Here is a 23,234-nt window from a genome sequence, read left to right as displayed (position 1 = left end):
AATAATAACTATAGCAATGGGCTCCCAACATCCTCTGACCAAAGTTTGACAGTGCCTTAAATTGCATAATTATCAAACAATTCAATTTCATTTGTCTGGGACAAAGCTAGTAGCTTTCGTTTTACAAAGACCATTCATCACTTACATAAATGTGATAAAACTAATCCCGATCCAAAGCTCCTTTGTGGGATTAATGTCCCTTAAAACAGGGAAATGAGATATTCCATTCCTTCTGGGAAAAATGTTGAAGGATTGGGAAAGAACTAATTTATGGCTACAAGGCTGCTGATGATTAATGTAATATCCCCAGTCTACAATGCAACCTTCACTTAATTAGTGCCTGTAATTGGGAGTTGTAAAGATAAGATTAATTGAATCTTGAGGATGTTAAAAGTTTAATACATTGGAACATGGTTATTGTGTTATCTGAAACTGCAGACTGCAAAAAGCCAAGCGGAGCTTTAGAGAACAGTCCATGGAGAGACAAAGAAAAAGGACTTGCTTGGATAGAAACCAGCAAGAGAGGAGGAATTTCCAGCTTGTAAAAAAGAACTATATGTAATAATATACAAATCAGAATACCCTACCACAGAACAGCCTCTTGGTAATAGCTGACTGCAATTTTTAGAAATTAACTTTTTTGTTTGGGCCAGTCTTTTAGGAAGCAGAGCTTACAGATACTCCCTTATACATTTATTCTGCAGTAAATTTTGTGAATTCCTAAGAATAACAACAGTAGGTCAAATTCTGCTTTAAGTTACACTCCCAAATCTGACTGATTTACATAAAGACAGGCGATAAAAATTTGGGTTGCTATTTAGAACTAGCAAGAGAATCAAGGCTTCTGCAAGTATCACACAGACGGAGCTACCTACCTCAATCTAGACATAAAATGATTGATTGCAAGGTAGAATAACAATGGAGGTGACATGGAAAGATTAGAAATTGCTGCAATCAAAGGAGTACTGTTATTGAGCATATAAACATCCACAAAGGGCTGGGTTTTGTGTACGACCTTATGGTACCATCCCCGGGCTTTCACTATGAAAAATGGCCAGGCACTCGTTGGGGACAAAAATCTTTGACAGAGGGAGGTGACAAAATACTGTCATTGAATACAATTTGTTACCGTACCTCTTGCACCCACAGGCTGGGGCTCAGATCAACAGCAAAATACCTTTCATTCCAGAGATAACAGTAAAATATCTTTAATTCCAGAGACAACCAACAAGATTCTGCATGGTAAAGCATACCCAGTAACTTCCTCTTCTATATGCATGACTTTGAATACTTTAAGATACTTTTTTTTTTACCAAATAGTTATTTTCCTTTAGTACCCCAGCCCAAATACTAAATGTAGCAGGTTTCCTCTAGAAAAATATCAAAGCCCTCTACCCTATCAAAATCTTGGAAAAAACACAACCCCAAAACCCAAAACCCACACATGTAAAGCTGCTTCCTTTCTCTATCCCATTCAGATCATAGCACAAATCCATTCCACAAAGACAAGGAAAGAGAAGGAAAAAACCTCAGAACAAGCAAAGTACCACTTTTACATCAATTGGCCAAAACAGACCACGGTAGCCACAAAAGATCTTGAACTGGGTTGTGTCAAGACTATCAGACTGAGAACCACCCGATGCCTGCTCCCTGTTGACAGAAGCAGTTTTGTGACTTTCCCTCCGCCCAGAGGAAACTGAGAGGAGAGCAGGACTAACTTTGATCCAGCCTTGAGCAGACACTTCCTTTTAAGCAGAGCAAAGATACAGCAAGGATTTTCCATTGCCCCAATCAACCTAAACTAAACAGAAGTGGTGGTGGCAGCATAAAAACATTTTAACAGCCCTTCTTAAGGGCTATCTTTTTATCAACTATTTCTGCTTCAGCGAAAACATCTGCAACAGCCAACAGAAAACACAACAGTGACAAAAATGCTGACCTTGAGCCACTGCTTCAAGTGCAGAATCTGTCCCTTCTGGTTCAATTTGGTTCCCCAATAAAAGTGAAGTCTTCGTAAATAACACTAAACTAGCAATTGTTTCAAGATATATCAAACTTCCAAGAAACTGAGCTTGCAAACCAATCACGAGACTAATGCCTTAAGTATGTACTTCCAAGGAGCAGCTTTGCCATGGTCGACCAAGACAAAAGGCCAAACTTGACCTGAAAACCCACCACTCAGCAATTTGTCGGATTACAGCATGAGCAACGTCTTTGGCTGCTCTGCCAGGGAACACAAGATTTACAGAACAGGGGGGAAAAAAAGAAATCTCAAGATAAAATAGTTATAGCTATACGACTCAAATGTCATCTTACCCCGAAGTCAACAATCTGAAAGTAATGTACTGATCCTTTTAAATTACCTTTTTCTACTCTTCTACCAAAACAAGAGCAGGTCCCTGAAATGGATTACGTCTCACTTCTACAAGTACAGAACTTACTGTTCTACCTGAAAGGCTTTCAGCTCCTGTTTCAGGAAACCTAATTCCAGGATTTCTGATCTCTACTTCATTTTCTGAGTTCTTAAGCATCCTGCAAACCTGATTCTGATTGTAATTGCCAGACAGTGGGGTCATGGAGCTAGAAGGTATTTTTGCCCCAAAGCCACAAATGCGTTAGATAATCATTTCCCTATAGTGGGACTTTGCTATTGTTACCATAAAGTTTAACTGGACGGTCCCCTTTTTATCCTTAACACAAAAGAAAGATCCTTCCTATTTGCCATAAAGGATGTCATTAATAGTGTAATTTTCTTGGTGTTTTGTTTATTCTCCTGGAATGGCTTGATGGATGCGGGTAATTATCAGACTATAAAAGCCAGCAAATGTGCTATTTTCTATCACTCTAAATCATCAAACAAATAAAGTGTGAAACAGCATTTTTGAATACAATTTTCCCGTCTAATGGCTTAGAATTATTATCAGGAACAATGAAAATAAATAAGCAAATGTCTTGTGAGTTAGGAATTAAATGAGTGTGTCAGTATAAAAGAGCAGACAGACCATCCTGGACATGAGGACCAGTTCAGAAGCCATGAAGAGGTGACGTAACAGGGAACTCACTACAGCAGCAACAGTTTCCAGCATCAGGTGCTCTTCAGGGACTTTCCAGTCTAGCTCGGATTCTGTCCTGACAGCTGCGTCTTCAAAGGGGGTGCAATTCAATTTTGTTTTCTTCTTGGCCACTGAAAGCTATTAAAAGCTTCATCCATAACAAAGGCAACCCTCAGCCTGCTCACGCCCTGTCCGCTGGTTTCTCTCCATTTAAGAGGAACTGTTCTTACCTGAAGCTATCACTAGCTTGAGCAGAGGACCAGACCATCCTGTCCCCAAAACCTCTCCCCAAAGCTTCCAAGACCTCTTCTTGCTACAGTTTTCACATACACAGAGTTTTTGATAGTTACAACACCTTGCTTCTCTACCTAATTACACGTCAGCCTCTCCTTGCACCAACACAGAGCAATTACGCAGTGATTAGATTACTAAACCTCACGCACCCCCACTCTCTACTAGAGATTGGGCACCATGGGCAGAAGGTTCAACCACAAGGCTTCGGAAATGTCACTTCAGTTCGATTCGTGTGAGAAGGTAAGAAAGTTAATTTCACAGTGTCTGCACAAGGTCTGGCCAAACAGGCTCCACACAGTTTAACATGCTATAATTACTGAAATAAAGGAAAAGAAACAAAAAGAGAACAGCACATTTAAAATGCCTAAGACCGTGTGTCAAGCTGGGGGTTAGTTATCTGTCTTTAAAGCAGATTTAGTTGTGCCAAGAATACTGACCCTTTGAAGATTCAAATGCCAACCTACTCTCAGTCATGACAGGCAGAATAAAAGGCTCTAAGACAAAGTGTGTCCATAAATGCATAATCTGAACCCTGACCTTCAACATCTTTAGCCCCCATGACAGCAGCAATGCCTCCAAAGAAAACCCCTCAGTCTATCAAGAATATTTATCACCCAACAGAAGCCATTAAGAGCCCCCACTACACACAGGGTGGTCCCTTATTTGCAAAGTTCACATCCTGCTTCTAAGGCCTAATTCTTCTACAAGGTAAAACACTTGTAATACTACATCTCCTAGCAGCGTCAAAGTTAAGCTCAGAGCAACAACAGTTGTTTTTTCCACACTACTTTTCAGCTGGTTTACAGCCTGCAGTGGGGGGGGGGGGGGAAGTCATTTCACCAAGAAGAATGGATTGCTCCATCGACAACGCTGTCATCTCCCTCCCTTTCATGGTCACCTCTCTTTTCTCTCCTTTACTTTCCCCCTTGTTTAACCTTCCTTCATCCCTGTCTCCCTCCCAGTTTGTTAGAGGACGGAAATCAACTCGTTTTCTTCTTCTCCTCATCAATATCCGAGGTTATCCCACAGTGAATTTGCTGTAAGTATCTGGTTTCCCTTCTCAAGATCACCATTTGGAAAGGAAAATCTTTGGCCTCCCTGTCTGTCCCCTTCTGTTGTGGCTCCTTTACATCAAGAACGCAAACACGTGCTCTGGAGATAAGATTGCACACAGATCAGAGCGCTCCTTGTTCCTAGGAAAGAACCTTTATCGAGTGTCTGCAGTTTTATCTTTAATGGATCATTTTACAGGACAATAGATGATGGAATTCAGTATCTTTAACCAGCAGTGTCAATGATTTCAAATAATGACATTTTTATTGAAATACACATAGGGAGAAAGATAAACACAGAGGCTGGGGAGTATCTGCTCAAAAAGCCATAATAAGGAGTAAATAGGTAATGACAGAACAAGATTACAACCACACAAACACACCAAATCAACCTGTCTTCTAAAGCTCGAAGAAAAATGAGCTCTGCAGACAGCTGCTCAAATACAACCCTTTGGGAACCAGCACAGGAAGAAAATCAGGACAAAAACCTGCTCAGAAAGGGCCTGAGTAACAGTAAGCATTCTCAGTACTTACGCCATGCAGCCTATTTCACTCAACAAGATCTTTTTTCCATGCGTATAGCTGCCTAATTATCAACCCCATTGCCAAGCACAATATGGAGAAATGGCAAGCAATTTTGCTGCTAACAGAACAGTAAGCAAGATGAGAAACTTCCTCCTTCCCTTAAGAAACTAATGTGTGTGCAATTGCAAACTCTCAGTGTGATTCCCAGTAACGCTGGACAGAATATCTTGGGTCATTTTGGAGTTGGGATCAAATCCTCATGGATGGACTGTTGGAAGGTTAGAGTCAAACCTACCTTGTCAATCACATACTGCTAAATACTCCTTAACTCTTACAGTTGCCATGAGCTAGAAATAGTATTAGAGAGGCACGAGTTTCAAGAAGTGGCATTAGGCAGCAGCTTTTTAAAATAATGATTTTAAAGCAATATGAATTTTCCAGAGGAACACCTGAACCCGCAAGATTTGCACAGGACAACTAAGCAATTGGCTACTTTCACACTGTTTCACTAACCCAAAACTCAATGAATACAAAAAGATTTTTTTTCCAAAACTCAAATGCAATTCTTAAATACTATTTTAAAACAGAGAGTTTAATATGAACAACCATCTGCTCTTGGAAAGACTATCAATGCACCAGTCCAGTAAGCTTCCTAGCAACAAATGCCAGGCACAGAGCACAAAATTACAAATCACATTGGAGTGACTGTCCTTTTACACATATAAAATAAACCCATAGTTTGCTTCTGCATGCAGTGAATGAGCAGTATGAAGGGGTTATTTTACTATGAAAAGGTGTTTTGGGAACAACATTCTGAAATCATTTGTTCATTCAGTTTGGCCAAGAAGATAATTACTACACAATTCAACAGAGATGAATGACTACAATATTCATCCCCTTGCTGTTCTCCGTTATTTGTTTTGAAGACGTGTTCACATCATTTTCCAAAACCGGCAATAGGACTATTCTATTAATTACTGGTTGCTTTTTGTAGTGGATACTGTATGAATAGAATGAAAAGCAAAGATTATGCTTCAAAGACCTTATATTCTAAAAAAATACCTCAATGCAACTCAAGAAACAAGGAGGAAAAAAGGTAACCAGGGAAGATCAGAGATGTTCCTACCTTGTACCCACTGGGCTGTGAGAGCTTCCTCCTTTACTGGGAGCATGCACATGTATGCTCCTGCTCACTGCTTTTGGAAAAAATACAGAAATTGCCTACAGCACAAGAAAAAAAAATCTGCTCACTAGTAATGAAAGATATCTTTGGATTAGGAAATCCCTTGTGCTAAAGGTGCAATGCCTCTACACACTCTTCTTTCTTTTTTGAGGGGAAAAAAAAAAAAAAAGAAACATTCTGAAGGTTTAATGCTCCTCATCCATCAAGCTGCATTGTTTCAAACTACAGCTACTACTTTGAAGCGAGCGCCTATGATCTTGTCACCATCAAAGCCAGAAGTGTTATAGATAAGATTTGACGAAGATCAGTGACAGTCTGTAAAGTTTCCTTTATTTCTTCTACTTGATCCTTTCTGTCATGTTGATTGGCCAGTTAGAAATGAAGTGGATAGAAATCCAGCATATATATTACTTAGAACATTAACTAGTTAACAATTGCACAGCACTCAGACGACGCAGAGTGCTATTTAAGTACTGTCATTACTACAGGCTTCTGTTATTTTAAACTACACTTGTACTGCACTTGGCATCACCCAATGTCAATTTTCTCTGCTGAGTAAAGAAAAAATCCCCACTGATTTCTGCCAATGTGTTAACAAATGTGAATAAAGACAAAGCTCTGCAGTACCACCGTTGGTTCCTTCTGGTCTTTCCAACTCCGCTTTCAGCGCCATGCCAAGCCAGAATTTGCAAGCTCATTCTCCCACAGGGCCCAAGTCAGATCAGGCTGAAAGAGTTATATGAAGCATGGAAGCACATCTCCCTCCCATCTTGTCTCAGTGGCAGAGTGCACTGTTCAAAAGCCTCAGTTATTAAAACCAATCTGTGATCCTGTCAGATTTCCACAGATCTTCATTTCAAATCAGGGCTGAGCTTTGAGCAGACACTTTCAAAACGCAAGAATGAGTTGCAGCAAGAGCCTTCTTGGATCAAAGACATGCTTCTCTCAATCCAGAGTGGGACTACTGAGCTGTGATGAATTATTAGTGCTGGCAGAAAAAGCAGTACACGCATTAAGCACTGTGTCAGTGGAGTAGGAGCCCATTTGAGGACACTCCTGCAAAAATGAGGATGTGTTCACAGATCAGCATTACCACCTTTCAAGATCACTACGGAAAGGTACAGAGACGAACCATAGATTGGAAGGATCTCTACTTTGCTAGGTTAGGTACAGCAACTCAGAGATGAGCCCCAACCTCTATGAGTTTATAATTTCAATAAACTAACTAAACAGGCCCAGTAAAGATGGACATAAAATGCACAGACTGAAAACTAAAATGGCAACAAAGTACATACTGATACCATGCTTTCTGCAGTGGATTTAGGTAAGAATAAGAAACAGAAAAAGAGGACTTTGCGGGGAGGAAGCACATATACAGCACAAAGCTGAGTGAAAGCTCTTACGAGCAACAGTCCCTCCTCGTACAAGTTCCATAGTTGATCCCAGCAGTCCAAGAGTCTGGCTCAATCTTCATGGCATTTTGTCTCAAAGTTAGATGAGGGTGAATGAAGAAAGGCAACACCCAAGTCCTACCTCCCCAGAATACTGTGCCACCTCTGCATCAGAAAAAATATCTTTTAATAATCTGTCTACAACAGCATAAGAAGACACAATAAAAATCTAAGTCTATTAAAAAGGAAAATCTCCATATTCCAGCTGCAGGCACCTGATTGGGAAGATAATCCACATAACACACGCTAGAGCTCATAACTCTTCATAGTTTGGTTTGATGATTTAACCACATTAAAACTACTCCAGTCGCCCAAGATTGTCTCAGTACAATATGCCGATCCCTTGGATTTTTAAAGCAGACTATCAGCTAGCACTGTTCCCTCTCTGATGAGAGTTACATCGTCCTTCACCCACAGCACCTCCTCCAGGACAAACAATACTCCTCAGACCTGAGGGAAGCCCGGAGAAAGGCTTGTTTGAATATCAGTATTATAGCGTGGTTCGTATTGATTAACTAATGACTGTGGTATATGAAGCTTGAAAGGCTGTATTAATAACTCACTGCTGCACTGCTCTCATTTATCAGTGAGTTACAGGGGGATGCAACTCTGCATCTCAATGTATCACTCCTTTCATGAATCTCGGAGCAAATCAACATGCACACAGATTCTCAATGCAGAAAACCTGTTCCAAAGCAGCTTTCACCTAACAGTTTTGGAAGGGGTAGGAGAGTGAAAAGCTGTTCTGCCTGGCCATACGTTATCTCACTTTCCTTTTATTTCTTTTAATGAATATCACTGTTCCTTTCTCTATCCCTTTTATCAACAGAAAAGGGTCTTGCTTTGCCAAATCTGCCTGAGAGCAAATGGTGTTGCAGTTAATCTATAAATCAACCATCACCGTAAATTCTACTCTTTCTCCATCCAAAACTGCAGAGCTGTAAAACAGATTACACGGGATAGCAGAGGCAGGAAGGAAATTTGTGAGCTGCAAAGAGCCCATCACGGCCAAATGGCCTTCCCCTGCCCCTCCTTCCTCCCCCACTCCACCCCAACAAGCCCATAAATCTCTGCTGCCAGGAGGGGAACACGCAAACCGCAAACACGTGCACATATTTAAGAGCAAGGCAACCCTACACACTTCGCATGGAAGGCTGATGCAGACCTCAGGGATCGAGGGAGGAAAGGCTGCCGAATCTTCTTCTGAATTCCCTAACGCCAAGAAATAGGAAAGGTAAAACTCAGGGGGAGAGAAAAAAAAAAAAACAAAAAACCAAAAAAAAACCCAACCACCACCAACCTGTATGGAGCAAAATGGAAGTCATAGTGTAACAAATTCAGAGTCCTCAGTTCCCTCAAGGGCAAAACATGTACGTGATTCCAGCTCATCTAGCTTTAAGAAACTCACAGGAACTCCAGGGTGCAAGAGTTACTGAGATCCCAATAATCAAGACTTAGAATCACATCTGATCAATTCAGCAATTCAACCACCTCGTGCAATGGCCCCCTCAGGGACTGTAACAGTTACAAGGCAATAAATGATGCAAGGGACAAGTGCCCTTCCCTCTGCTCCATACAATTCAGTATCAAACATGAAACCCAGCTGCTTCAAATGAGATTACATCAAGCTCACAACAAACTGCAACATATGTGAGAGCCTGTTAAAGCAGAGGGATGGATGGTGCAGAATCCCACATAGGGAAATGGGGATAAGGTCCCTGCACAGAAAATGAAGAAGGAGAGAAGCTGGAAGAGTTAAGATCCATGACTGTATTAGGTCATTTTCTTTCTCCAAGATAGTTTTCCAGGGATTAACATTTCCTGTCCTGGGGGGAGGATAGGACAAGAGTTCTGACTAAGACAGCTGCAACGCTCCCTAGGACAACAATGAAAAATAAAATCAGCAGTGAAGCCTCAGCACTTGCATATCTGCTGCTCCATTAGTATAAGCTGTTAGCCAAGAATCAAGAGAGCTCCTTTCACAATCCTCTCCCAGGGGAACCATCGCGTCTTGTTTTAAATCTCCCCATCATAACACAGTTAAAAAACGTGAGGTTTCCCTGTTGACGGTGGCATCAGTAGCAGGTACTACAAATGTATTAAAACATGCATGTCACAAGGCAGGTCCTCCCATGGACTTGGTTTTCCTTGATCCCTACAGAAAAGCAGAAATTCTAAGATGCTTTAACCAACAATATTTTCAGGTAACTCTATGTACTTTCACGTAAGCGATCTTAGGACTTTTACAAGACAGAATTCCAGAAGTCTTTTTTTTAAAAACGTAATTGTATCTGTGACCAGGGCTCTCAACTAATCATGTTATTTTAAAGTTCATTGGTAATTTGTCCTTAATTTCACATAAACTGCTGTTCTGGCATAAAGTGTACTTTGTGATATCAAAGTCAAACAGATTAGGCATGATCCACTTTCAGCAAGGGAATGTTTTGGAGAGGAGACCATATAACTTAAAAGCTAAAGCTGGCTCCCTATTTTAATTAAAGGGGATTAAACATCCATCATGATAAGGAAACAGGTATATTTTATAAAATCAATTACTGTCCTCAGCATCACTCTGGGTTAACACCTGCAGTTTCTGGGAGAAAGAATACAGTATAACATCCTATTAGTACTTAAAGAAGGTATATTAAATATTGTTGCTATACAGCAAGATCAGTCACAAAATATCTGAGAAAAATAACCTTATTACCCAGTCAGGTGATACAGCATTGACAAAACAAGATGGAGACATTACTGCCTCCCAAGTGTATCCATCAAATTCACATTATTGAGATTTAAAGGGTTTTTTTCGCACTTCCCCACCACAGGAAGCCCTCAAGGTAGGTATCATACATTTTTATAGAGATGAAACGAAGCAATGGTGGAGTATCTCAGTGTTTAAAAATATGCTTTTGAAATTGCAAGGGCTAAGACGCATACATTCCTCAATAAAATGCCATAATAACCATGAAGTATTAGGCTTGGCATTCAGTTTTGTTGCTTCTGTCATTATAAAAATCAGTCTTCCGTTAGCATCCTTTGACAATATGTTCTATTTTAGATCTCAGCATATGAATGTATAAGGTAATTATACATAATATGTATAATTGATACAGTAAAAAACTCCTACCACAAGAGGTTTAATATAGGGCTGCAAAATGAAATACATTCAAACTTTTGAAAAAACTGAAGACAGACTATGAAAAGGTTGTAATTAAACTACTAATGGGAGAGGGACATTTTATTGTCATTTGAGAAACAAGCAAGCAAGAGACTCAATCTGGCAGCTCCCTGCCTGAGAAGCTTACCATGAAGTTACACAACAGCTCCCCACTCCTGGTCCGTTTGATGGAAAGTGCCCACACCTTCCATACTACCTCCTCAACCTGTCAGACTGATTGTCCAGTTAAAAACAACGACGGCGTGACTACAATGTAGACCAGATGCACGTGCCTGAGAAACAGCGCATCAAAAAAGATGATCATCTTCAATATGAGGCAAGTATAACTCAAAAGGGGCAGCATGGATATCTTCGCAGCAGCAATCATAATGGCTGAAGACATTCTTCTGGGTACAAGACAGAATTTAAGAAATAAACGTATTGCGATCTACAGGCATAGATAAATCATTTAATAAGACTGGAAGCAGAAAAAAAAGCCATCTTCCACTACCCCCTTTCCTCTCCCTCATCACTGGATGACCCTTTATTGCTCAAGTACTTCACTTCGCACTGAACGATTTTTTAACACGCATCCCCAGTGACACTACTCTGTAGACAACTTGTATTGCTGCAGCCTGTTCTACTCTACCTGTGGAAAAGAAACAGTGCGGGAAAGTGTTGGCAGGACTTCTGTGCAGTGACAGAGACACACATTAATCAAGGAGTTGTATGACCAAGCAGATGCTCATTAGGTTGTACAAAGAAGCCAACTTCAGTTGTTGAACCGTAGACGTTTATTTTGACTCTAATCCCAACAGTCCCCAAAGCACCTGTTTTGTAAGAGGTATAACCCAAAATTTCAGAGACAGAAATGAAAGACACATACAGAATAATACTTTAGAAACCATCCTCGCTGACCCACAAGACAGATTCCTTTCTCAGCTTATCTTTGTCAACTAAGGTGGCTTCTTATGGTCTGAACGTATCCAGACCTCCCCGAAAAGGTACTTCATCTTTTCCACAGCAAATAAACATAAAAGATTTCCTGTAGAACCCACTTGAATGAGGTCTAGGAGGCAACCTCAATCAGCTCGACTTCCTTCTCACCTTGCCTTCATAAGGAAACAGAGCCGGTGGCTTCTCACCGCTCCTACGCGCTACCCTACAAAGCAGGGCTTTGGTTGCACAGCCTGGATTAAAGTAGCCTAAGATAATTCACGAAAGACATGAAGAAAGAGTTATGGTTTTTAAACAGATAATTTTGAAACAGAATACTACCAATATATAGTGAAACCAAGGACTCTGTATAAATATCTCTGACAACCAAACAATAACTCTGCCTCTTATTTTAGAGCTCAACCCCAACCTGGTAGACTTCGTAACTCTCCACACTCCTGCTATTCCCCAAGGTGCTTCTAAGATGATCACTGTCAGAGTCAAAGAGTCTATAAAAAGGATGAAGGAAGCTGGGAAATTTCCACAGAGGCGGTGCCAGAAGAACAGAACCAACATTTTAGCCATCTTTGAGTAATGCCAGGCTGCACCACTGGAATTTCATCACTGAAGTCCAAGAGCTCCCCCAACTGAGCTTTGGGATGACTGCAGTCACAACCAGCAGACCGGCAATTGCTCGGGTACCTGGAAAGTTCCAGGTTTGCTGAAAGGGGTATTCAGATTTACTCCTCCAAAGCCAATGCTTGTTCACAGAAGAGCTTGAGAACTCATTATCAGAAGCTGTCATAGTGAAGAACAAGGAAGAAATTACTTGGGCAAGTGGCATACTCTTGCCTTATGCTTAAGGGAACAGCAGGGAGGCCTGCCAAACCAGCAGTGGCATCCTGTCACAATACATCTATTTTTGTGTTACATACTGTCATCTATATAAGAAAACTCAGTTGAACGTAAAATGTTTTGCCCAAAACACGGTCTGTCCTCAAAGTCCTCATTTTCCCCTAATCATGTAAGGTCTATAGAACTAGTTACTATAAAAAACCAACTATATAAACACAGGATGGCTGGATAAAAATCCTCCCCCACCTTTTTAAGTGGAGTAAAAGTACCTTTTAAAAAATGAAAAAAAAAAAAAAAAACCACCACCAAACAACAAACCAACCAAAACCCAGCCAGGTACAGAGCATGTTCCTGCTTTGACTTTTAACCAGCAATGCCCGAGCTCCTTTACAGGAAGATTTTATGATTTCTCTTCTCTCTTCCACTTATAAGCAGTAGTGACTGAACTCTTCAACAATTGAAACCCCTCGTAGGGGAATATCAGGCATTCCCCAGCATCTCCCCCAAATCCTCAGAAGATTAGACAGAAATAAAAGCTACCAGGAACTTCTAAGATCCAGTATTTGCCAGATACAGTTTTCCATCTACACTTTACACTTCCTTCTGATTCTTAAACTCTTCACACAAACAAGCTACACGAAGGCGTTTTGGATTTTACTGTTTGGAGGTTTGTTTTGTTTTTCTACTACTCAATTGCTGTTTCCCACAGGAAACAACATCCAGTGTGAGGACGTAAGGAAAAAATACTGTTTAGTAACGACGAGGCAACAGCTTCATGCAATGAGTTTATCATCTTTGATATACACAGTATGTGGATATCCACATATCATATTTGCAATAGCCAAAAGAAAAACCCAAACCCACAGAAAAACCCCACCAACCCCAATTAAAAAACCAACCAAACAAAAAAAACCCCAAAAAACCAAGCAACAACATGAAGTGCCTAAGATGTATACAAGAACAACAAGTTTAGGTTGGGCTACAAATACTTACCATCCACTTCATTTAGCATCTCTCCTCTACATTTTGCTCACAATGTGAGAGTTTGTGGAACAGCCATTATTTTCATGCTGTAACCAGCTTCTCTTTTCAAGATAATCTGTTCCTATTTCTACTTTTTGAAAGCGATAACCCTCTTTTCTGGGCTCAGAACAGAAAGCAAGCAGAAGACAGATGAGGCAGAACTGATAACACGCAGGCATGAAAGGAGCGGTCAGAGACAGCCGTGATTGCACGACCCTATCGCAAACCACAGGTCAGCTGCTTGTACAACCCTTAGAGCGGCCAACTCTTGTGTGCCGACGCTGAAACCACTAAGCTAAGGACAATGCTGGCTTTGCTGGTGGTCACTGGGCTGTACAGGCAAAGGAGAGACGCGTTCCTCGTGCTGGTGGCACCACCTACTGGAGATGGGGACCAAATAAAAACGGGTTTGATGAAGGAAAAATTTGAAAGTATCTAAAAATGAGAGCATGTCACGTTTCATTCCTAACATGGAGATATGTTTCTTGAGATCAAGCTTGTTTAAAAGAGCTATCATAAGAGATTCTGCAAAATCCTTGTGCATCTGCCTGAAAGAAGGAGACTAAGAGTCAGGTATGCTGGGGAAACAGATTTTTCTGACACATTGGAAATGTTAAAAAAATTCACATTAAGACTGTAGCTGAATGTTACAGGTTCAGCCCCTCCTTCCACTCCTTTTCAAGGCTTTAAAAGAACACTGTATCCATTCATTACAGCTCCTCTGCTGTTGGTAGCTTTTATATGCCCACAGGCACTAACAGTCTGGAGGTACTTCGTGTCACTGGGGACTCATATTGCAGAGAGATGGGAGGGTCTTGTCTGCCACTGCTAGGGCACAATGACAGCAGCTTCACAGTGACATTTAAGCTCTAATTTGCAGGCAAATGTCAATATTTATTAGTCACTTCAGCAAAGTTCTTCTGGGTTGCTAAGTCTCTGTGGTTATACTTTTAAATAGGAGGCTCGAGAAAGAAGAACACTGGCTCTTGGTAACTTATTCCAGATTTCCTAGGTTCTTAATTTCATCCTTATCTATTGATTATTTTTGTGGAAAGTTATTTCCAACCATGCATAAACAGTGTTGAAAAATGCTTACTGTTATTCCAAGAACTGACCATGAAAAAGTAACCCTTTGACCTACCTTGTCCCTGGAGTTGTAAGCTGTATTTACATATTTAAATAATGGAAATTTTAAAGTAACAGATGTTTCCTGCCTACAGCGCAATGCAAGAACAACAGTCTTCCACTACAAAAGTGTATCTGAAGCATCCACACGCTCCCATCACATCACCACTTGCTCTCCCACATTACTGCAAGTGCTCTCCTGTGCATTAGCTCTCAAAAAGCCCCAAGTGTTGAAATCTGGTTTTACTCATGATGTCAACAAGTCTCCCTAATTCTGCTACTTTTCTAGAGAGTCAGGAATTAGGCCTCTAAGCAAGAACGTAAAATTGCTTTCAAATGTAAAGGAGGAGAGGAGACAAAAAATGACAAGTGAGAGATTAGCTAAGCCTGATGGAATTACGTAGACCTGAAGAAAAGGGTATTGCAGTGGTCTTTAAATAGAGGACAAAGGTACACAGCCACCATCTATTAGTACTCTATCACTTACCAGGATTTTGGCTCCCCAAAATGCAAGTAGTTGATACTGTAGAGATCCATGTCCTCTGTATGCCAAGCAAATGTTGTCTTCCACATGCCAAAGTAGAGGTAAGGAGTGTTTACACCTTCTATAATAATGCCACACTCATGTTCCACCATGTCTAAGAGGGTGTTCAGATTGCCAATATTCCATTCTTCCACATCCTGTAATTCAAAAGAAATGTTTTGTATGTATCAGGACTTGCTATAGCAGAATAATAGCCCACCGCTTCCTTTCAATGTCTTAAAGTGTGGCTATCCTAGTGTTATCTGCATTAATTTAATTCCATTTGCTTCCAGAAAGCTTACTTTTAATCTTCATCAATAACCATGAAAAGGATGCATTACCACTACTTTGTGGGGAAAGGATTGATTACTAGCTTCTCACTAAACGTGTTCGCTTAAGAGGCACTTGTACTATGCAATACTCTACCACTAAGTAACAAACACAAGATAAACTAAGGGTAAAATACATTTCTCTCAATGACATATTCCATCCAGACATTCTTGACATGACGAACATGTATCAGCTGATGAGAAACACTAGACTTCAAAGTGGCAGAGGCCTCTACGTCTGCTCAGCGCTTCAGACAAAGAATAGGGAAGACAGCTTTGTTATTATCAATATTTAAACAGAAAGAGCAATAACAAGAAGTTCTAAATGTGATAGTTGGTTTTCTCTACTTCAGTGTGAAATAGAAAAGCTACATAAACTGGTACAAATCTTTAACCTTGAGACTGCCTGAAGAGTAATACAATCTCCAAAAGAATCTCCTTCACAACCCTTCCTCCCCAGTATACTTTACAGGCGCGCAAGTAACTGGTAGGTACGTGAGCAATCCCAGCATCACGCTGCTTGCTGGAGTAACTGCAAGACAGCCAAACTCAAGCTGTTCAATCCTGAAATTTCCTGAATTAACCTGAAAGAAACAAAAACCTGCACCATAGGGGCATGGGGAAAGGGCTGAAGAGAGGAAGCAGCTGAAAAGCGAGATGAAAAGGAGTGCAGAGAGACAATGTTCTTCCTGACTCTCACACCTCAATGTTTGCAGTGCTACCCGTAACTGGACAATAGGAAATGATCTTTAGGTGTGACTGGTAATTCCATTATTTAATTTCTGCTTATAGGAACTTGAAGGAAACTGAAGGAAACACAATGTCTGTTCAGTACATTGCAGAAGCTACTTCTCCTAAAGCTCATATTTGTGCCTGGTCATGTCACATTCCCTGATCACACCACGGACAAGAACGTGACACTCTCATCAAAGCACCAAATGCTATGGATAACTTTGATGTCCGTGGCTGTGAAGACCTTAGATATCTATGTTTATTCCTATTAAACCATATTGATAATAAAAAGACACTTTTACATTAACATGCAGTTTATACTGCAGATAATCAGACAACACTCAAAAAAAAGGCCATTTTCCACTCAAAACCACAGAGGAAGGGCACTGCTTTAGATTAGCTGCCTAAACAGAGTAAGAAGACAAGCAACCTTTATCATTTACGGCACAAGAAATCACAACAGAATTACTTTAAGCATAGGATGCAATTTCATGAAGGAAAAGCTTAAACAAATTGAATTGTAAAATAATTTAGCACACAGGTACCCTGATATAGCTGTCTACAAAGAAAAAATCCAAATGCAAGTATTTTAGTTGCGTTAAGAATCAAAAAACTGCAATAAAGGATGACAAAAAGTATTTTTGAAGCAGCACTCAATTCCTTGAAATGCTGCTTTTCTGGCTCTCCGAGGTGCTTTAGCAGAAATCTCTGTTTTATTCCCTAAAAGACAAACGGAAAAACCCACAAAACCCTAGCACGATCGAGATCACGATTAGTGGCTTATTTTTAATTTACCTGCATACCATCCCATATATCTGGGCATATCATTATTATACCACTCCAGTTTTCCAGTTCAACCTTTTCTGCAAGCTACATACAGTGTTTCAGCCACACACTTCATAAGAACTTGCTTAAATCTTTTTTTCCTCATTTTTCTAGTAAAACTAAGCTTTTCAGAGCTTCCATTGACTCTAATATCCTGAATCTCTGGGGAAGGTGGGAAGTTCAGTCACACTTTTGTAATGAGGGAAAAGTAAAGGTATTATTTGGGGTTTTAAAGGTTGCTAAATAAAATAAATTCCAAATTACTGTTCCTTAATAAGGAAGTCAGTGTCTAAATTTAAATAAATGAGGAACGTTTCACTTACTGCGTCATATAGTGAGCCACTGATGTCAGCCCCATAAATTGGTGAGACAAACGTGAGATTCTTCCAGTACTTGCGCTCCAAGTCTTCAAAATCTTGATGGCGTGGAGTACAATACCTGATAAGAACATGGGTAAGATAAGGATGTAAGAAGTCCTAAGAACACTCATGGCAGACAAATAAATGACTGGAAAGAAGCATGTGTTTCAAAGCAGACGCACTCAGGAGGTTACTGAAGGTCCACTTCATTGTTAATTCTACTCAAATTTATATGATTTACTGCCTTTTAAATCTTTCTACAAAACCTCTTAGTGCATATTGACAAATAGGACGTGGACTTCTGTGAAGCACCAGATCCCCATCGTAAGGATGCAGGAGATGAAGTTATTGCACAGGGAGCTGAAGGCAGGTAAAGCATTCATGTATGTGCTCTATCAGCAATATTTCAAAGTTGACTGCATAATGTCAGTATTGCTTGAGTTAAAACCCAAGGTACTCCAGAGCGCTGGGAAAGTGATTCTGGAAAAAGGATGCAACTGCAGCTTCTATCAGTTGGCTTGTCCTAGCTAAGTGAAGTGCTCTGCAAAGTTCCCTGTCACTTTGAGAGACACTTGCGTTATTAGTATTAGCTCAGGCACCCCAAGATACTTGTATTTATACCTCAGAAATGGAACACATTTTCCAGAACAATCATTAATACACCAAGAGCTCGTCTTTGAGTCCCAAGCCATTCTTTCTGGGCAGATTCTTAGCCAAATACTGACTGTGAAGTATCTTTCCATACCAATTCCCAGAAAAAGATCTAAGACACACCAAAAGCCACCAAGTTAAACTTGCTTGAAATTCTGGATGTAAGCTTTCAAGAAAGAGTCATTTCCTCAAAAATGTTTCCTATTTAACAAGGCTGCATTTTCTTTTCAGCTTGTTTCCAGAAAGAAAAGCTTCCCACACAACTCCTTCATTCACAATGTAAGCTCATCATGTAACACCAACATACTTCTCACTATTAGCCAGACGCCGGTATTCTCCCACAGTCATAGGTTTCTTCTGTATATTATACTGGGTGAATAACCCTGACTGTCCAGTAACCACCTGCTGAATAGGAGCTGGGATAACCATGTCATCTATGTCATCATAGGTTTTTCGGGGCTTCCATTCCTTGGGAGGAATCACCTGGAATTGGGGGGAAAAAAAAGAAAAAAAGAAAACTTCATGTTTACAACAGGCAAACACAACTTGTCCTGAAGAAAAACCTGTTTAAGTGGAAGGTATTTCACCCTGCTGCTGCAGGTTATCAGATAACAGCAGCATCTCAAATAACCAGCACATATGACAAGACACCTGTTCTGCATCTGCTGAAGTGCAGGACTCGCTGACATGTCAGAGGGCTGATCGCCCGCCTGCCAGCAGTCCCACCAGCACCGTGTCACACAAGATGGCCAGCGATGATAAAAAGATATATAGTTGTTCCAAGGAAATAACGCTGCACACCAGAAGGACTGCACAAGCTTTCCCTCCAGAACGGCATTCCTCTCTTGCCTACCATTCCACAAAGCTGCACGAAGACTAAAGCAGCTTATTAATATGTTGCATCTCTATAACCTGTTATAATAGCCTAAACTACTATTCCATCTAGAAGATCATTAAGGTTTTCTTGGGGGGGTTTTTTGTTTATTTGTTTTTTAACTAGGAAGGCTCAAAATCCTGTGGCATTATTGCTGTTGATGTTTCTGTATTTGTAGGTGACACATTGGGATCCAACTCTTTAAATGAAAAGGGGCAAGGAGTAGAAAAGAACAAAAGAAAACCGTGGGGAACATGTCCAGAACTCTTTCCTCACTCTTGGAGGCTGTGCAAAAAAACTGCTGCAAAGCAGTGCTGAATCTAGAAGAAAACGTTGTTATTTTAAACAGAAGAGCTGCCAACAATTCTAGGCTCAAGATCAGAGAACAACCAGTAAGACATTCAGCAGGCATGTGGAATGAAAAAATGAAGTATCTGCAATCTAATTCGGTGTAAGGATTAACCAAAAAAAGTTACGGGAACTGGAGGACAAGCTATTGATTTTCATGGGCATGGTTCCTTCCTCCAGGATATGATGAGCTCTACTTCCATTACAAGGCTCTGAACTGCAATACAGAGACAGAAAAATTAACTTGAAATGCTCAGATTCAGTCCTACAAGTAGAGTAATTTCTTTACAATATCTGGAATTCACCAACAACCTTTATTAAAATAATCTACCCTAGCGGACTCATGGAATGTAATTGCTAGTACACTTGAGTGGACAAGGAAACATTTTACAGAGAGCTTTTTATCAATACCTGGCTCAATTTAGAACTGTAATAAAAACAGTAATCGACCTATGTTTTAGAAGAAATAAGAATTATTTCATGCCTAACAGCTTTATCTCTCTGCTGTGCTTTATTAAGTTCTGCTAAATACCATACGTAACAACTACCTTGTCAGAACAAATGAGCTCCCTCAGCCACAGAAACACTCTAATCAGTTAGTCCTGATTTTTCCCAAACAGTTGTATGTCAAGTACTGGACTTTAGAAGCTTCACATGCAGAGTTCTCATAATGTTTCATCAGTTTCAGTGTAAAGATGTGGATGGGAAGGAGGCAGAAAGATGTTTTAGAGCTGGCTGGAGAACTGCTTCCTAAAGGTCAAAAAGGCTTTCAGGTACTTCGGGAATCCCACATGCATACAAGACACATTTGCAGGTCTAGATTAGAGTCAGCATAAGGTGGTAGCCCAGAACATAAAAAAGGCAAGAGTAAAAAGTCTGCCCCCGTTCATACAGATATGGTTCAGGCCCTCTCCCCCATCCAACCCTAAGCAGACTTGAAAAGCTTGATTCTTTACCCTATGCTCTGGGGCAGCCAAAAACCTCACGCCTCCAGCCCCTGGGGACCATGGCTGCTACTGTGTGTGCCCTCAGCAACAGGATCAGGACATGGAAATACCCCTAACCCATCTCTGCAAGGGCTGGGAAGGTCCTGGGTTTCAAGTTTGGGATCAGGAATAGACATCCTGCAAATAAACACCTTCTTTCACTCTTACGAAAGGCCTGTAACTCCTCTGTCTTTCCTCTCTTGGTAAACCGAAACAGAGATTGCAAGTACAATTTTCAAAACCACACTCTGCTTTACTACATGAAAGCAAACTGCTTCTGAGTGATAGAACTTCAGAGACGCCTTACATGAAGCAGAGCCTCAGGAAAGCAGCCTTCAGGAAGCTTTCAACTACCTAAGCTAGGGAACTCACCTTGGCAAGCCCTGCTCGGTGAGCTCCTTGCGATTCAATGTAAGCAATATATTTCCCAAAGTCTCGAAACTCCTCAAGGGTGGGACGAAAGGTCATGATCTTACAGCCAGGGTTCTGCGGACTTGGGTTTTCCGACCCCATATTTCTAGTACGGCGGTGGCGCCTGCAGAGGGAAAGCAAAAAAGGAGAAAGAAAGAAAGAAAGAGGCAGAAAAAAATACTGGTTAAACCCTTTTGTTTTCTTTCTACTTGCTTTAATGAATTTCACAGAAAGACATGCATATATTTGTCATTTCTCTCCCCTATACCCCCAAGAAAGTATTTGTAAGTATTATCCTCTAATGTGGGATATGAAGAGCTTCTGCCCAAAAATCCACTTAGTTTATTGGTTAGCAGGGCCTTAGGAAGGGTCAAGTATCAGGGAACTCCTGATACCAGAATCACCCAAGAGATTGGATAGGGCCTAAATATAGATCACAGACTTAACATCGCCCCCTCCATTCATCGTACGAAGTTGTGTCTCATCAGAACGGCGGTCACGAACAACGAACTCCTCACTACCTTCAGCATCTAGTGCGTGAAACTAGCTGCCCCTCAAAGTTTTCCACCAGAATGCTTCATCCTTTTCTGTTCCTAGTTTCAAACAACAGCTTTGGCCAATGTTCTGGTTTTTTCATGTGCTAGGCTACATTAAAAATAATATTTATTTTTTTTTAAATGTAACTTCATTATACTTTGTATTTGCAATGTACATAGACAAAGTGAAGTGTCAAACCATTCTTGAAAGAATGTGCTAGGCTACATTAAAAATAATATTTATTTTTTTTAAAATGTAACTTCATTATACTTTGTATTTGCAATGTACATAGACAAAGTGAAGTGTCAAACCATTCTTGAAAGAAATATAGATGCACAATTTCAAAACATCTTTCAGTGTGAAAAGCAAAATTGCTCAATTTACTTCAAAATTCTCAGGGGAAAAAAAAATCAGGATGAAACGTTTTTTAAAACGGACCTTTGTATGGTTATGCTGCAAACTTATAAGGCAAACAAAACGTTTTAACGGCATTTCAGTTGCAAACATAACTATGAAAATATTCTCCATGTCAGAAAAGCAGCTATAGGACATACAACATGCTCAAGCTATCACAAGAGGGCAGCACGGGGCTATAAAGGAATAAAAGAGATCACACCACTATGTCAAACGTGACTTCTAAATCGCGAGCAAAGCATGTTTGAATTTAAATTGATTTTGAACTAGTCAAGAAGTATCCCAGATGCTACTAAAAGTATTCTTTGTGTTAGGAAAAACAAAACAGAGAAATACTGTGGTATCAGTGGGTTAATCAGCAAGCACGGCACAAAACTTCAGTAGAGACAGCAGATGCTCTCACTTGCCTCCTACAGTTAAAAAATAACATCACACACTAATTTGGACAGACAGTGCCCAGCTCAGCCAGGGCACCAAGGTTTCCTTCACAATTGTAACTGGGCAACCCAGGGTTTTTTCATTTCAAAAGCAAATGAACAGTTTTGACTGGAAATTTTAGAAAATTTTAGAATTTGTCAGAGCAACTTTTACGTAAAATTTATTTCAAAACAGTGGTCTGCAAGTCTAAGCCATTCCCCAATGCAGTCTTTAAAGGAATTTCATTCATGAAGTCGCAGCTTCTCACATGCTCATCCTATCCTCTGTCCTCCTCAACCAGAGTGTTACTGCACCCCTAAGCCAAGGGCAGTGTCAGAAGAGCTCTTCCCAAGGCATATTCCATAATAAAATCAAACTATTGCACAATATCCCAGAGCAAAACCAACTTGGGAAAAAGATACTGTTTCACTCCCTTTCAGGGTCAATATTTTGAGATAAGAAGCACACTTGGTCCATACCTGCAAGAACAATTTACTACACAAATGTTTTGCAGAAATACAAAAAGAGGAAACAGCATCTCCCGTCCCCGAGACGAACCACGGGAGCTGATAAACTCAGGGCATCCATCTGCCGGAGGTTTCCTCCGAACTACTGAAGAAAAACATTGTTCACCAGGAAAATACGGCTGCTCCTGGTGAAGAGTTGGAATAAAAAGTAAAGCAACTGTGGGAGAAGTGGGACGCGGACAGAAACCATCCCCAAACTTCTATTCCGACGTAATCTTACTGAGAATACTTCTGCTATTTTTAAACCGGGTCTAGAAATGCCACAAAAGTTCAGCTGAGCGGGAAGCACCAAGTCACGCTCTGCAGCAGCACTGGCTGATCAGGAGTATCTGGCTCAGGGAAAGGAACTTGAATTCCGTCCTGAGGAGAATCCGTGCCAGCACCATCTGCTCCAGGGATGCCTTCCCAGCATTTGCAGCTTTACCCACAACCAGGGGAAAAAAAAAAAATTAGTCAAAGCCAGGTTTTATCCCATCTCTTCCTCAAGATCACCTCCAGCAATTCCAATTTTTATTCTATGAACTGGGAGCAAATAGTCAAAATACGTGTTCCAACAAAGGGAGGGGCGTGCGTGTGTTTAAAAACTACTTCATGAAAGCTTAATCAATTAAAGGGTCTACCTGCCTCAATACAAGCAACGTCACTCG

General features: G+C 40.5%; 1 protein-coding gene across 4 annotated transcripts in view; it reads right to left on the bottom strand.

Annotated features, from left to right (window-relative positions):
- KDM4B (lysine demethylase 4B) overlaps positions 1–23,234 on the bottom strand; it is a 90,904-nt gene that overhangs the window by 56,922 nt on the left and 10,748 nt on the right. For all 4 annotated transcript variants that reach the window (XM_075776775.1, XM_075776776.1, XM_075776777.1 and 1 more), the window contains exons 2-5: positions 20,654–20,816; positions 18,381–18,556; positions 17,387–17,501; positions 15,142–15,335 (exon numbers count right to left, since the gene is read on the bottom strand). In XM_075776775.1, coding sequence (XP_075632890.1) covers positions 15,142–15,335; positions 17,387–17,501; positions 18,381–18,556; positions 20,654–20,794 — 626 coding nt within the window. In that variant the 5' untranslated portion in view covers positions 20,795–20,816. The remainder of the gene's footprint in view (positions 1–15,141; positions 15,336–17,386; positions 17,502–18,380; positions 18,557–20,653; positions 20,817–23,234) is intronic.

This window comes from Balearica regulorum, chromosome 26, assembly GCF_011004875.1.
Source record: "Balearica regulorum gibbericeps isolate bBalReg1 chromosome 26, bBalReg1.pri, whole genome shotgun sequence".
Classification (NCBI taxonomy): domain Eukaryota; kingdom Metazoa; phylum Chordata; class Aves; order Gruiformes; family Gruidae; genus Balearica; species Balearica regulorum.
This window is presented reverse-complemented; position numbering and strand designations above follow the sequence as displayed.